Source organism: Tachyglossus aculeatus, chromosome 10 (genome assembly GCF_015852505.1).
Source record: "Tachyglossus aculeatus isolate mTacAcu1 chromosome 10, mTacAcu1.pri, whole genome shotgun sequence".
Lineage (NCBI taxonomy): Eukaryota > Metazoa > Chordata > Mammalia > Monotremata > Tachyglossidae > Tachyglossus > Tachyglossus aculeatus.
The window spans coordinates 50,856,837-50,873,174 of NC_052075.1; the positions used below are offsets into that span (position 1 = coordinate 50,856,837).

The 16,338-nt window shown below is 57.4% G+C and overlaps 1 protein-coding gene across 1 annotated transcript; it reads right to left on the reverse strand.

The window, feature by feature from the left end:
- Nucleotides 1-1,866: 1,866 nt before the first annotated feature.
- Nucleotides 1,867-15,145, reverse strand: NTN5 (netrin 5). The gene is made up of 12 exons (XM_038752001.1): nucleotides 15,074-15,145; nucleotides 10,269-10,943; nucleotides 9,597-9,785; nucleotides 9,073-9,222; nucleotides 8,913-8,966; nucleotides 8,129-8,209; nucleotides 6,649-7,003; nucleotides 4,535-4,595; nucleotides 3,908-3,987; nucleotides 3,255-3,394; nucleotides 3,006-3,204; nucleotides 1,867-1,939 (listed from the first exon to the last, which is right to left on the reverse strand). Exons 1-12 carry the CDS (start codon nucleotides 15,105-15,107, stop codon nucleotides 1,867-1,869), a joined length of 2,091 nt encoding a protein of 696 aa, XP_038607929.1. The 5' UTR covers nucleotides 15,108-15,145.
- Nucleotides 15,146-16,338: the final 1,193 nt, after the last annotated feature.

Genomic DNA, 16,338 nt, shown 5'->3' on the forward strand with positions numbered 1-16,338 from the left:
TAAAATGGGGATGAAGACTGTGAGCCCCCCGTGGGACAACCTGATCACCTTGTATCCCCCCAGCGCTTAGAACAGTGCTTTGCTCGTAGTAAGCGCTTAACAAATGCCATTATTATTATTATTATTATTGTTGCTATTATTCATTCAATCGTATTTATTGAGCGCTTACTGTGTGCAGAGCACTGTACTAAGCGCTTGGGAAGTACAAGTTGGCAACATATAGAGACGGTCCCTACCCAACAGTGGGCTCACAATCTAGAAGGGGGAGACAGAGAACAAAACAAAGCATATTAACAAAATAAAATAAATAGAATAAATATGTACAAATAAATAAATAAATAAATAAAGTAATAAATGCGTACATATATACAGGTGCTGTGGGGAGGGGAAGGAGGTGAGGGGGAGGAGGGAGATGAAGACTGTGAGCCCCCCGTGGGACAACCTGATCACCTTGTATCCCCCCAGCGCTTAGAACAGTGCTTTGCACATAGTAAGCGCTTAACAAATGCCATTATTATTATTATTATTGTTATTCATTCAATCGTATTTATTGAGCATTTACTGTGTGCAGAGCACTGTACTAAGCGCTTGGGAAGTACAAGTTGACAACGTATAGAGACGGTCCCTACCCAACAGTGGGCTCACAGTCTAGAAGGGGGAGACAGAGAACAAAACAGAACATGTTAACAAAATAATATAAATAGAATATGTACAAATAAAATAAATAAAGTAATAAATACATACATATATACAGGTGCTGCGGGGAGGGGAAGGAGGTGAGGGGGAGGAGGGGGACAACCTGATCACCTTGTATCCCCCCAGCCCTTAGAACAGTGCTTTGCACATAGTAAGCACTTAACAAATACCATTATTATTATTAATCAGTCAATCAATCAATCGTATTTATTGAGTGCTTACTGTGTGCAGAGCACTGTACTAAGAGCTTGGGAAGTACAAGTCGGCAACATATAGAGACAGTCCCTACCCAACAGTGGGCTCACAGTCTAGAACGGGGAGACAGAGAACCAAACCAAACATATGAACAAAATAAAATAACAGTATAAAATAAATAGAATAGATATGTCCAAGATATGTCCAAGTAAAATAGAGTGATAAATATGTACAACCATATATATATATATACATATATATACATATATACATACATACAGGTCAGAGGTCATAGGTTCAAATCAATCAATCAATCAATCGTATTTATTGAGTGCTTACTGTGTGCAGAGCACTGTACTAAGCGCTTGGGAAGTACAAGTTGGCAACATATGGAGACAGTCCCTACCCAACAGTGGGCTCACAGTCTAAAAGGGGGAGACAGAGAACAAAACCAAACATACTAACAAAATAAAATAAATAGAATAGATATGTACAAGTAAAATAAATAAATAGAGTAATAAATATATACAAACATATATACATATATACAGGTACTGTGGGGAAGGGAAGGAGGTAAGATGGGGAGATGGAGAGGGGGAGAGGAAGGAAGGGGCTCAGTGTGGGAAGGCCTCCTGGAGGAGGTGAGCTCTCAGTAGGGTCTTGATGGGAGGAAGAGAGCTAGCTTGGCGGATGGGCAGAGGGAGGGCATTCCAGGTTAGGGGGAGGAAGTGGGACAGCAGAGAACGAGGCCCATTGAGGTGATTAGCGGCAGAGGGGCGGAGGGTGCGGGCTGGGCTGGAGAAGGAGAGAAGGGAGGTGAGGTCAAATATTGTTATTATTATTATTATACAAGCAAATCGGGTTGGACACAGTCCCCGTACCACATGATGACCACAGCCTTATAGTCTTTACAGATGAGGGAAAGGGGGCACGGAGAAGCGAAGTGAGTTGCCCGAGGGCATTGACCCGGGCCCATCACCCCAGGGGCGGGGCGGCCTTTAATTGCGGCTCGGAGCTCCCGGATTCCGGGGGAAAGGCCCTGGGTGTCCTACGTCCAAATGGCCACGGGAGGGCAGCGGCGAGCCGGGAGCGCGCCGGCGGACGGAGACGGGGAGACACGGCCAGAGGGGGCGGCAACGCGCAAAGATCATTAATAATACTAATAATACTAATACTACTACTAATAATAAATACTAATAATAATAATGACATTTATTAAGGGCTTACTATGTGCAAAGCACTGTTCTAAGCGCTGGAGAGGTTACAAGGTGATCAGGTTGTCCCACGGGGGGCTCACAGTCTTACTCCCCATTTTACAGATGAGGTAACTGAGGCCCAGAGAATAATAATAATAACCCAAAGAATAATAATAATAATAATAATAATAATGGCATTTATTAAGCGCTTACTATGTGCAAAGCACTGTTCTAAACGCTGGAGTGGTTACAAGGTGATCAGGTTGTCCCACGGGGGGGCTCACAGTCTTACTCCCCATTTTACAGATGAGGTAACTGAGGCCCAGAGAATAATAATAATAATAACGATGGCGTTTATTAAGCTATTACTATGTGCAAAGCACTGTTCTAAGCACTGGGGAGGTTACAAGGTGATCAGGTTGTCCCACCGGGGGCTCACAGTCTTACTCCCCATTTTACGGATGAGGTAACTGAGGCCCAGAGAATAATAATAATAATAATGATGGCATTTATTAAGTGCTTACTATGTGCAAAGCACTGTTCCAAGCGCTGGGGGGGGTTACAAGGTGATCAAGTTGTCCCACGGGGGGCTCACAGTCTTACTCCCCATTTTACAGATGAGGTAACTGAGGCCCAGAGAAGTTAAGTGACTTGCCCAAAGTCACACAGATGACAAGTGGTGGAGCCGGCATTTGAACCCATGGCCTCTGACTCCAAAACCCGTGCTCTTTCCACTGAGCCACACTGCTTCTCTAAGCGAAGTGACTTACCCAAAGTCACACGGCTGACAATTGGCAGAGCCGGGATCTGAACCCATGACCTCGGACTCCAAAACCCGTGCTCTTTCCCCTGAGCCACGCTGCAAAGATGAGTTGGAAGGCGGGGAAACGGGGTATAGGGGAAGGAGGAACCCCCCACAGGACTCCTCTCCCAGGACCCGGATAGCTGAAAGGCAAGATCTTGGCCAAAGGTGGCGGCGGGAGCAGGTGGGGAATGTGTGCCAGTGTGCAGGGGCTGGAGATGAAGAGGGCTGGGGGGGACTGGTGGCGTTGGGGGGAGAGGGGAAGGCAGCGGCTGGGGCCCCAGATGCTGATTTCACGGCGATTGGTCGCGGGCGCTGGGAACAAGGTTGGGGTCACAGGGAACACATGTCCCGCCACCCCCTACCCCCTCCGCCGGGGCCCCTAGCCCCTTTCATCTCCCCAGCCCATCCCAGGCGGCCGAAAGCGCCATCCCTGCCTCCCGACGTCCTGCCCCGCTTCCCGGTGGGGCCCTCAGGTCCGGGTTCCAGGCTGACGCCATCTCGACTTCAGAAAACAAAAGACACGGAGCCAGACTCAACCACCCCCTAGGCCTCGCCAGTCTGAGGCCTACATCCCTTCGGGAGCGATCCAGACCAAGGCCCAAATCCCGACCAGGACTAACGGGACTGAAATCCCCCAATCTCCCATCTGTCCGAGACTGAGGGGGATTTACCGAGTGCCGCTCTCACTCCCTCTGCCGAGGCCCGCTTGATTAGATGGCTCTTGTCCTTCCATTTCCTTCTCCTCTCTCGCCCCCTTCCCCATCCCCTCAGCTGACGGCCATGCGCTCCATCCGGGCCTCTCATCTCTACCCCTCTCTCCCTTTCCGCGTTTCTGGGGTCTCCAGATCTTGCTACGCATTTACAAAGCCCCCAGGTGGGTCGTGGAAGGCAGAGCGAATAGGGATCGGTCCACAGTTTCCTCAGCGACAGGACAAGAGGGCACCCGTTGAGGCTGGAAGGATGCAGGTTCAAAACAAACTAAAGGAAACACTTCACGCAGCCGTGGGTAAATTACTTGGCTGCGTTCCCACAGAAGGTGGTGTGGACTGAAAATATCATTAGCTTCAAGAAGGGTGGGCGTATGACAATAGTTTGCTGGAGGCAACGGTTAGGGATATTATAACCACCTCACTGTTACTCCAAGTGCCTGGTCACCACTGTTATCATCAATCAGTGTATTTATTGACAGCTTACTGTGTGCAGAGCACTGTACGAAACGCTTCGGAGAGTACAGTACAGCTTTTTGGGTGGTATTTATTAAGCGTTTAAGCACTTACTACGTGCCATGCACTGTTCTAAGTACTGGGGTAGATACCAGGTAACCAGGTTGGACACAGTCCGTGTCCCACATCGGGCTCACAGTCTTAATTCCCAGTTTACAGATGAGGAGACTGAAGCCCAGAGAAGTGAAGTGACTTGCCCACGGTCACACAGCAAAGTGGCAGAGTCAAGATTAGAACCCAGATCTCTCTGACTCCTGCGTAAGTCACCGCTCTGTGCCTCAGTTCCCTCATCTGCAAAAATGAGGATTCGATACCTTTCCTCCTTCCAACTTAGCCAGGGAACCCCAAGTGGGACCCGATTATCTTGCCCCAAGGCCCCACCCCCAAAACTCACCTCAGCCTGACCCTATTTCCCTGACCTCCAACCTGATCCATGAGTCAGGGCTTGGGGTGGGATTTGGAGGCGGGGCCTTGGTGCCAGTATTGGGGTGCGGTTTGGGAGTGGGGCCACCGGGTAACAGGGTGGGGTTTGGGGGTAGGGGTAACTGGGCAGGGCTGGGTTGGGGCCAAGGGGCAGGGCTTGGCACGGGGCCACAGGGCAGGGCTTTGAGGCGGGTGGGAAGGCGGGAAGCTCTAGGCCCACGCCTGCCCCACCGTAACTGCAGGTCATGATATCACCGGGGCTTGGCGATTTTGACACCCGTCTCCATGTTTTGTTTTGTTGTCTGTCTCCCCCTTCTAGACTGTGAGCCCGTTGTCGGGTAGGGACCGTCTCCATCTGTTGCCGACTTGTACTTCCCAAGCGCTTAGTCCAGTGCTCTGCACACAGTAGGCGCTCAACAGCCCAGCCCGCACCCTCCGCTCCTCTGCCGCTAACCTCCTCACTGTACCTCGTTCTTGCCTGTCCCGCCATCGACCCCCGGCCCACGTCCTCCCCCGGGCCTGGAATGCCCCCAATCCCTCTGCCCATCCTCCAAGCTAGCTCTCTTCCTCCCTTCAAAGCCCTACTTAAAGCTCACCTCCTCCAGGAGGCCTTCCCAGGCTGAGCCCCCTTTTCCCTCTCCTCCTCCCCACCCCCCCCCACCCTACCTCCTTCCCCTCCCCCAGCCCCTGTATATGTTTGTACAGATTTATTACTTTTATTTTTACTTGTACCTATTTACTATTCTATTTGTTAATGATGTGCACCTAGCTTTATTTCTATTTATTCTGATGACTTGACACCTGTCCACATGTTTTGTTGTCCGTCTCCCCCTTCTAGACTGTGAGCCCGTTGTCGGGTAGGGACTGTTTCTACCTGTTTCCGACTAGGACTTCCCAAGCGCTTAGTCCAGTGCTCTGCACACAGTAAGCGCTCAATAAATACGACTGAATGAATCTCCTGGCAAGGGGGCTGCTGGGCGGGAGGGCCCCCTGGGCACTGCCAAGCCCGGCGTGCCCCCCTCTTCCCATCCAGAAGCAGTGTGGCTCAGTGGAAAGAGCCCGGGCTTTGGAGTCAGAGGTCATGGCTCCACCACATTCATTCATTCAATCGTATTTATTGAGCGCTTACTGCGTGCAGAGCACTGTACTAAGTGCTTGGGAAGTACAAGTTGGCAACATATAGAGACGGTCCCTACCCAACAGTGGGCTCACACAAGTCTGCTGGGTGACCTTGGGCAAGTCACTTAACTCCTCTGAGCCTCAGTTAATGCATCTGTAAAATGGGGATTACGACGGTGAGCCCCCCGAGGGGCAACCTGATCACCTTGTAACCTCCCCAGCGCTTAGAACAGTGCTTTGCACATAGTAAGCGCTTAAGAACTGCCGTCATTATTATTATTGTTCTCCCCCCTGCCCTGCAGCCGTAAGGAAGGCGCCAAGGCCGAGTCAATCAATCAATCAATCGTATTTATTGAGCGCTTACTGTGTGCAGAGCACTGTACTAAGCGCTTGGGAAGTACAAGTTGGCAACGTATAGGGTCGGCCCCTGCCCAACAATGGGCTCGCAGCCTGCTGTGTGACCTTGGGCAAGTCACTTCACTTCTCTGGGCCTCAGTTAACGCATCTGTAAAATGGGGATGACGACGGTGAGCCCCCCCCCGGTGGGACAACCCGATCACCTTGTAGCCTCCCCAGCGCTTAGAGCAGTGCTTTGCACATAGTAAGCGCTTAATAATAATAATGATAATTATTGTTAATAATTATTGTACATATTTATTGCTCTATTTATTTATTTATTTATTTATTTTACTTGTACATTTCTAGCCTACTTATTTTATTTTGTTGGTCTGTTTGGTTCTGTTCTCTGTCTCCCCCTTTTAGACTGTGAGCCCGCTGTTGGGCAGGGACTGTCTCTATGTGATGCCAACTTGTACTTCCCAAGCGCTTCGTACAGTGCTCTGCACATAGTAAGCGCTCAATAAATACGATTGATTGATTGATTGATTGTTCTCCCCCCCGCCCTGCAGCCGTAAGGAAGGCGCCAAGGCCGAGTGTCCCTTCGGTCCGTGTTTATTGTCCGGGTGCGGCGAGAGGCCGGTTGGGGCCGGTTCGGCAGGCGCCCCTTCGCTCCTCCCGCTGCAGCTGCCTGAGCTTGGGCGCCCAGCCCGCTCGCCAGGGCAACGCCCGGCCGTGCCGGTCCAGCACCAGGCGCGGCCGGGCCCCGGGCTCCTCCGGGCCGCCCCCCGCAGCGCCCAGCAGCAGGTAGGTGCCCCCCGGCCGCAGGCGGAGGCAGCCGCAGGCCAGGTCCCGCCGGGGCACCCAGGCCTCCCGGGCCCCGACCCGCCACCGCCGCCGGCGCCGCCCGGACTCCGTCCCCCGCTGCTTGTAGACGGCCAGCACGCGGGCCCGCAGCCGCCACCACCACGGCCCGGACGGAACCGCACTCTCCAGCCGCGCACGCACCACTGCGGGAACAAACGGACGCTCACCCACCCGGCAGGGCGCCCTCTGCCGGGGAGCGGAGCGGAGGGAACCGGGGGAACTAAGCGCTTGCTACAGTGCTCTGCACACAGTAAGCGCTCGATAAATACGATTGATTGGTTGGAACAGGGTGGGGGTGGGCGGCCGGGGCGCCCTCTGGCGGGGAGGGGAGGGACGGGCGGGCGAGGCGCCCTCTGGCGGGGAGGGGAGGGACGGGCGGGCGAGGCGCCCTCTGGCGGGGAGGGGAGGGACGGGCGGGCGAGGCGCCCTCTGGCGGGAGGGGAGGGACGGGCGGGCGAGGCGCCCTCTGGCGGGAGGGGAGGGACGGGCGGGCGAGGCGCCCTCTGGCGGGGAGGGGGGGGCGGGCGGGCGAGGCGCCCTCTGGCGGGGAGGGGAGGGGCGGGAGGGCGAGGCGCCCTCTGGCGGGGAGGGAAGGGGCGGGCGGGCGAGGCGCCCTCTGGCGGGGAGGGGAGGGACGGGCGGGCGAGGCGCCCTCTGGCGGGGAGGGGAGGGACGGGCGGGCGAGGCGCCCTCTGGCGGGGAGGGGAGGGGCGGGCGGGCGAGGCGCCCTCTGGCGGGGAGGGGTGAGGCGGGCGAGGCGCCCTCTGGCGGGGAGGGAAGGGGCGGGCGGGCGAGGCGCCCTCTGGCGGGGAGGGGAGGGGTGGGCTGGCGGGGAGGGGAGGGGTGGGCGGGCGGGGCGCCCTCTGGTGGGGAGGGGCGGGCGGGTGAGGCGCCCTCTGGCGGGGAGGGGAGGGACGGGCGGGCGAGGCGCCCTCTGGCGGGGAGGGGAGGGACGGGCGGGCGAGGCGCCCTCTGGCGGGGAGGGGAGGGGCGGGAGGGCGAGGCGCCCTCTGGCGGGGAAGGGAGGGGCGGGCGGAGCTGCGCGTGCTCTCTCTGCTCACTGTTGAAACTACTCTTCCACAGCGCTCTGCACCCAATAAGCCCTCAGTAAAGACGAATGAATGAATGAATGAATAAAGACGACTGAATGAATGAATGAAGGTGAGGCGGACCCTGAGGGCAAAGGGGCAGGGGGAGGTAACCGGACCCCGGGACCCAGATTGAGGAGGGGAAAGGGGACCCGGGGAGAGGGGTGGGGAGGTGTTCACCGTAGTCTTGCTGACAGTATCTCTGCAGACTCATGTGGACTCGGGTGTAGGAGGCGTTACAGTGGCTCTGGCACGTAGGATCTGGGGAGAAAGGCTGTAAGCTCATTGTGGGCTTACAGAGATCCATCAACTCTGTTTCATGATAATAATAATGGCATTTGTAAAGCGCTTACTATGGGCAAAGCACCGTTCTAAGCGCTGGGGAGGATACAAGGTGATCGGGTTGTCCCACGTGGGGTTCACAGTCTTAATCCCCATTTCACAGCTGAGGGAACTGAGGCACAGAGAAGTGAGGTGACTTGCCCAAAGTCACACAGCTGACAATTGGCGGAGCCGGGATTTGGACCCATGACCTCTGACTCCCAAACCCGGGCTCTGCACACAGTAAGCGCTCAATAAATACGATTGAATGAATGAATGAATGACTCCCAATCCCGTGCTCTTTCCACTGAGCCACGCTGCTCTCCTGGTCGCTTGGTACAATGCTCTGCACACAGTGGGAGCTCAATAAATACCACTGAAAGAGAAGGGAAGCTGCAGGGATGGAGCCGACTCTTCCACGTCTTTTTCTACCCCTCCCCAGCCTCCTCCTCCTCCTGCCCTTCCCCTTCTCCTAGCCCCACTGCTTTCTCAGGACCCAAGTATCCCATTTCTCCCCCTTCCTCAAGCCCCATTACCCTCGGGAGCCCAGGATTTCAATCACCAACTCCACCACTTTCATCCTACCTGCTAACCAGCAGCCTTTGACAACTCTTCCCCCTAGGGATCCCAAGCCCCCCCCTACCTGTGCTGTATTCGCTTGGAGTGGTAACTGTTGTTGTCAGAATCTCTGGAATCCCTGAGAGACACAGAGACAAACAGAGAGAAAGAGGCAGAGAGCCATCAGAAACAGCAGGCCTCTCATGCTTCCAGCCCTTGCTGCCCTCAGAGCCCCGGGCACTCACGCTGACAGGGCAGCCGGGCAGAGCGGCTTTGCTGGTAGCCCTGGGCACAGCGGCTGCAGGTCAGCCCCGTCACCCCTGGCTTGCACTGACACTGACCGCTGGTCTGGTTGCAGACTCCCCCGATGGCCCCGATGGGGTGGCATTGGCAAGCTGAAGGGGGCATGGGACAGGGGGGTTAATCATTAATAAACCGTGGTAGGTGGAAAGCGCAGCACCAAGCACTGTGGGAAGCGCTGGGGAAGGAGCAATATAAGCAGACGGGATTTGGTCCCTGTCCCACACGGGACTCACGGGCTGAGGAAGAGGGACGATTGGCCCTGAATCCCCATTTTACCGACGAGGAAACTCAAAGGGCAGTTGAGTGACTGTGATTCTCCCAAGGCCACACAGCAGGGAAGCGGCGGAGCCAGGACTAGAACCCAGGGCTTCTGACTCCCGGCCCCGGGCACTTTCCACCAGGCCACGCTGCTCCAGGTCAGAAGGTCTGCCCTGACCCCAGGCCTTCCCCGCCCCCCACCCCTGACCTCGACAGGCTCCGCGGCTGGTCATCGGCTGGGCTGGATCCCTCTTGTAGCCCGCTTGGCAGTAGTGGCAGTGCCGTCCAGCTGTGTGGTGGCGACAGTGCTGACAGATGCCCCCGCTCCTCCTGCCCGACATGTGATACACGTCTGCGTTGAAGCGGCAGCGGCGGGAGTGTCGGTTACAGGTGCACGCTGGGAGCATCAGAGGCAGGAGAGGAGGGTTGGGAGGGGGAGTATGTCGCAGGGGGAGGGGCAATGACCTCTGACCCCGGGTCTCCCTCCACTCACTCCCCCGGCCTCAGCTCCTTAATTCCCCGCACTTGCTCCCTCCTCTCCCAAGCCACAGCAGCCCTGGAGAGTCAGGGAACCGCCGTTCTTCGGGCCACGGGAGGAGGCAGGCTGGAGTTGCAGCAGAAAGGACAGAGGTGAGACTCAAGAAAGGCCTTCCAAGCTGATGGAGGTGCCGGGGTGTAGTCCCTGGGGTGAGGTATGATGGAGAAGATGAAGAAACAGGGGAGGATGACCACCGGCAAGCTGAGGGACTGGAGGTCCAGAGGTAGGCCCCCCACGCCGATCCCTCCCAGCAACCCAGGCCCTTTTCCAGCCCAAGGGACAGAACGGAATGGGGAGGGTGGAAGGGCATGGGGAGGGATGATGGACCACTCCCCAACTCACGGTGGCAGGGGTGGGGGTGTCTGGGCGTGGCGGGCCTCCAGGGCCGGTCTCGGTGGGTGGGCCGGCAATCCCGGCAGGCCGGCCCGGCTGTGTGGTGGCGGCAGCGGCAGCGCGGGGGCCGGGCGCGGGCAGCGCAGCGGGCGGCGTGCCCGTGGCACTGGCACCGGCCCCGCACCCTGATCTCGCCCAGCCGCGCCCCGGCCGGGCCCAGCTCTGCCCGCACGTGCGTGGCAGGCGGCCCCCCGTGGGAGTCCGGCGGGGGGCGGAAGGCCACGACCCCCGCCCCGTCCTGGGCCGGGGCGCCCCCGAGGGGTGCCCAGCCCTTGCCCCCATCCCCCGAGAAGGAGAGGAGCGGGGGCGGGGAGGCCAGCGGGGAGCAGAAGCGGAGACGGACGGAGGCCAGCAGGAAGGGCCCCCCCAGGTCCAGGGTGAGGTTGGCGGTGGGGGTCTGCCCCTCCGCCCCCCGGGCACAGGAGGCCCAGCCGCCGGGCTCCCCGGAAAGCGGGGGGCAGGACAGGCGAGGCCCGCAGGACCCCGAGGCCTGGGCCAGGCGGATGGGGGGCGGGAGGCAGAAGCGAGGCCGGCCTCGGCCGTCGTGGCAGGGGTCCGCGGTGGTCGGCCGTAGGAACAGGAGGAGCAGGAGGCTGAGGACGGAGGCCGCGGACATGGTGGGACCTGGGGGTGACAAGAGGCGGGGCCATCACCGGGTCTGCCGAGGCCCGGGAGGAGAGGTTGGGGCTGTCCCAGAGACCTCACAGCTTGTGGGGCAGAGGGAGGCAGGCAGGGAGAGGAGCTTTCACAGGAGGAGACAGGGGAGGGGCCCAGACAGGCAGAAGAAGAATAATGTTGGTATTTGCTAGGCGCTTACTATGTGCCAAGCACTGAACCAAGCGCTGGGGGAGATACAAGGTATTTGGTAAGCGCTTACTATGGGCCAAGCACTGTTCTAAGCCCTGGGGTAGATACAAGGTATTTGGTAAGCCCTTACTATGGGCCAAGCACTGTTCTAAGCGCTGGGGGAGATACTGGCTATTTGGTAAGTGCTTACTATTGGCCAAGAACTGTTCTAAGCTCTAGGGGAGATACGAGGTATTTGGTAAGCGCTTACTATGGGCCAAGAACTGTTCTAAGCGCTGGGGGAGATACAAAATATTTGGTCAGCGCTTAGTTAAGTGGCTTGCCCAAGGTCACAGCACAAGTGGCGGAGGCAAAATTAGAACCCAAGTCCTCTGACTCCCAAGCCCGTGCTCTGAAGAGGCGGAACTTCAGCGTCACTTCCCAGTGTTGCTTGGACGCACAGCCAAGGGGCAAGTCAAGGGGCAGAGATGGAGAAAGACAGGCACCAAGAAAGAGACTGAGAAGAGAGGAATAAGGCAGACTCCCTTTCTTGAGGAGCTGGTGGCCCCAAGGAGGTCAGAGTCAGAGGACACACAGAATAAACGAGTGACAGGAACCTGGAGCCAGAGAAAGAACAGAAAGTTTGGGGCACAGCCTCCAGAGACACGTTGAACCCCCATAACTGCAGAGATATGGATGGCAAGGCGGGGGCAGGGGGAGCCTGGACGGGCTGGAGTCAGGGGGATTTCACCCGGAAAGGCTCCTTGGGGGTGGGGGGAGGATTTTTATGGAAACTCTGAAGAAAGAGAGGGATGTGGTTGGGGAGGAGAGGGAGGAAGAGGAGGAGTGGTGTAAGGAGGGAGGGCATTCCTGGCAGCGGGAATGGTATACCTGATAATTCCGAGGAAGGAAAGTTGGGGGTGGGTTCCGGAGATGGGGAGCAGAGACCATGAGCCAAAGGATGTAACAGACCGGGACAGAGGGTGGAGTCTAAAAGTCCGTGGTCAGAAGAATCATTGGCATGTGATGGGACGATAGGGACTACTTTCCACTTTCAGAGATGGGAGGGTTAGGGGCAGACAACCCTGGAAAGAGTGGATTCGCTCATTCATTCATTCATTCGATTGTATTTACTGAGCGATTACTGTGTGCAGAGCACTGTACTAAGCGCTAGGGAGAGTACACTATAACACTGAATAGACACATTCCCTGTCCTCAGTGAGTTTGCTGTCTGGAGTGGATTCGCACTGCTTGCTGCAGGATGGATTGGATCGGGGTGTCTGGGAGGGAAGAGGTCATTGGGGATGTGTGTGAATGTGTGTGAGTGTGTATGGAGGCAATGGGGAGGGATTTCCAGAAATCCTATGCTTCCTGAAGGTGGTGGCCTTGATCTGGTGACGGAGAAAAATAGCAGTTGAAACAAGAAGAGAGAAGCAGCGTGGCTCAGTGGAAAGAGCCTGGGCTTTGGAGTCAGAGGTTATGGGTTCAAATCCTGGCTCCGCCAGGCCAGTTGCCAGCTGTGTGACTTTAGGCGAGTCACTTAACTTCTCTGTGCCTTAGTTACCTCATCTGTAAAATGGGGAATAAGACTGTGAGCCCCTTTGGGACAACCTGATCACCTTGTAACCTCCCCAGTGCTTAGAACAGTGCTTTGCACATAGTAAGCACTTAATAAATGCCATTATAAAAAAAAATAAGAAGGTTATGCTCAGCCCAAAGGGGAGTATGGGAAAAGGCTCAGAGGCAGGACAGGAGGTGTGGGGGGTGGGGAGTGTCAGAGAATCAATCCGTTTATGCACTGTATGTAGAGTACTGTACTGAGCACTTGAAAGAATATGGTAGAATGAGAAGATACGATTGATTCCTGCCCTCATAGCTTCCTGGAAGGAATTGAGGAGTCGAGGGCTGAGGATAAAGGAGCAAGGAGGGTTGTGGGGTGGGGGTTGTGGGGGAGAAAGTCCGGGGAGAGGGGCAGCTCCAACTGTCAGGGTCAACGTAGATCTGTAGAGCCACCAGGGAGTGGGGAGAAGCAGGAAGACAAGCTCGTGGCGGTGACTTTAGCAGGAGGGAGGGGAGGATAGGCAAGCCAGATTTTTTTGTTTTAATGGTATCTGTTAAGCACTAATACAATGCGTAGAACATAGTAAGCGTTTAACAAATACCATTAAAACCTCCCCTCCCTCCTGCTTAAGTGAGCTTGTATTTGTAAAACGCTTACTATGTGCTAGGCATTGTATTTGCGCTTAATACCATCATTATCATTATTATTGTTACTAAGCACTGGGGTAGATACAAACTAATCAGGTTGGACCCAATCCCTGTCCCACGTAGGGCTCACAGTCTTAACCTCCATTTTACAGATAGGGAAACTGAGGCACAGAGAAGTGCAGTGATTTGCCCAAGGTCACACAGCAGCCGAGTGGCGGGGCCGGGATTAGAACCCAAGTCCTCAGACTCCCAGGCCCGGGCTCTATCCTCTAGGCCATACTGCTTCTCTTGGCAGTTTCCAGCTATGGCCTCTGCAACAAGGGCAGCGCTCACCTAGGAGAGCCCCTCAGCCAGTGACTGGGGGGGGGGGGGGACACACACGGGGGTCCAGAGGAATTACGGGGGAGGGGCGGGGCCTGGCCAAGGGCAGGGAGACCCCGAGGAGTTGAAGTAACCATGGAATTGGGGCAGAGGAAACACTGCCACTGCAGAGAAGGAAGCAACTCAAAGCGGGGTGACAAAGAGTGGGTATATGGGGGGGATGGAAATAGATAATAATAATAATAATAATAATAATAATAATAGGCATTTGTTAAGCGCTTACTATGTGCAAAACACTGTTCTAAGCGCTGGGAAGGATACAGGGTGATCAGGTTGTCCCACGTGGGGCTCACAGCCTTAATCCCCATTTTACAGATGGGGGAACTGAGGCCCAGAGAAGTTAAGTGACTTGCCCAAGATCACACAGCAGACAAAGATGCAACCCCCAGCCCAAGTCCTCTAGCCCCCACTCTCCTCCCCCATTTCCAACCTTAAGGAAGGAACCCAGGCACCCCTCCCCAGCTCCTGCTCTCCTCAGGTGTGGGCTAAGGGCAAGGAGGAGAGGAGAGGGTTAAGGGCGGTCTGAGCTAATCCAGTCCGTGACAGGGGTGTGGAGAGAGATGTTAGGGCCCCACGTGGGAACAGGCCCGCCAGCTCTGATCCGGGGGGCTCAGGGATTCGGGGACGGGGGCCCCTTGCCTCTGATCCACCCCCCCCCCCCCATAGCTTCTCCACCCTGGGACCTTCTGCTTTCTCTGCCTCAGTCTCTCCACCTCCCTTTGTACGGTTCACTCTGTCTCTCTCTCTCCCCGACCTCCGCAGCGCTCTCACTGGGCACCTCTCTGACTCCGGCGGGGGTCTATCTCTGCCTCTCCTCCCCCTCTTCCCTTCACCGCCAACCCCCCACCCCCAAACCCCACACCCTGACAGATAGCAGGGAGTGTTAAGCCTGGGATTACCTTTAGCTAAATTCTCGATTTCGCCTGCGTTCCTTCCCCCCCGGGTTATGTAAACAATCGGTCACCCCAGATGGAGTATTTTCTTCACTCAGGAAGAGGGGAAAAGAAAGTCTGGGGCTGGGGGGCAGGTCGCTTGAGTCCCTGGAAGGGGCAGGGGCTGGGGAAAGAGAGACTCGGGTGAGAAACAGGGGATGGGGGGCGGGGGGGAGCGGGGTGCTGGGAACACCTGTATCCTGAAGGTGTGTGGAGGGGAAGGGGCAGGAACTTGGCGGGGGGGAGCACAGTGGCTGAGGAGGTGCGATGCCCAGATCCTGGAAGGAAGCCCACCCTGCTGAGCCTCCAATTTTGTCGATTTGTTGGCTCTCTGAGTGGGGTGACCCGGCCAGGGTGAGTTTGGGGCCTTCCTAGGAGGTCCCCTCAACCGCCCTCGGTCCCCCTCCCTAAGGGCGATGTCACCCCCTGACCTTGGTGTCACCTTACCTCTTAGCCCCCAGCGCTCCGTCTGATCCCCCATCTGCTCCCGGAGCCCGAGAGGAGGCTGTGGAGGTGGGCCCTGGGATTGGGGGAGGGCCGGAGGCTCAGGACACCTGGGACCCTCCAAGGGGCTGAGCCCCTAATATGCCCCCCAAGCCACCCGCCGGCTCCTCACCGGCTCTCAGGGCCGGTCCCTGCCCTGTCTATCTTCGGTAGCTCCCCCGTCCCCCGACCTCCCCCCTCCCAAAGGGGACCCTCGAGGGTTCGGGCCTCCCCTTCCCCCTCGCTCCCCAAACCGTCAGTTCCAGCACACCTGCGGGACGAACGGCGGGTCCCTCCGGTGTGAGGCCAGGCCGGGGTCTGGGGCGGGAAGACGGCCGGGGGGCCTGGGTGTGGCCGCCTGGAGGGGCGGCAAGGGGGCTCTGACATCATTCTCCAGCCCCGCGCCCGATTTCACGGACGGGTCGGGCGTTCCCGCCGCCTCCGAGCAGATGTTCCCGCCGTTCCGGGCCCGAGACGACGGACGTCGACTCTCCTCGCAGGCCGGGGAACCAAACGCCATCTTTGGGCTCCGGCCCCCACTCGCCTCAGCCTCTAGACATCTCCCCTCCTAAATTCGGGTCTCCAACCCGCCCCCCCACCAGGAATCCCGGCCTTCTGCCTCCCCGCCTTCGGGGGGCCGTGGGAAGGCTCTCCAGGGGCCTCCTCTTGCGTGGAATCCTATTTTCCTTAAGGACTCGTAGTATTTTGCCCAGATGGGCATTTGTGCAGTTGGCCGGTGCCCTTGAGGACCCCGGGGGATCCCCACTCATTTTCTGGGAGGTGCGGGAGGAGGTGGGGGCTTTCGTTGGAGTTTGGGGGTCTTTGCTCCCAAACTGGCCCTGAGAAGAGCCTGCGTGCGACCGCAGGCAACGCGAATGTGGGCCCCCCCCAAACCCCGACAATCTCTCCAGAGCCTCACCCCCACCTCCCTTCTCCCTCGCCGGCCGAGAGGGTTGGGGAGGGGGCTCCTCGTGTTCCCCCCCCCCCCCACCGCCCCCCGGGCTCCGGTCAGCGTCGGCGGAGGTTGCCCGGGGCGAAGAGAAGCCAACGCGGTGAGAAAGCAGCTGGGCCCGGCCACGGTCCTGGATTTATTACCGTCGCTGTCGATGCTGCAGCGGGAAACGGGGCCCGGTGGACCCTCGCAAGCCCAACGGAGGCCGGGAGCCGGCTCCCCACCGACCCCCGGGGACCCCCATCCCGCCCCAGGCCGGTCCGGGCTGGACTTTCCA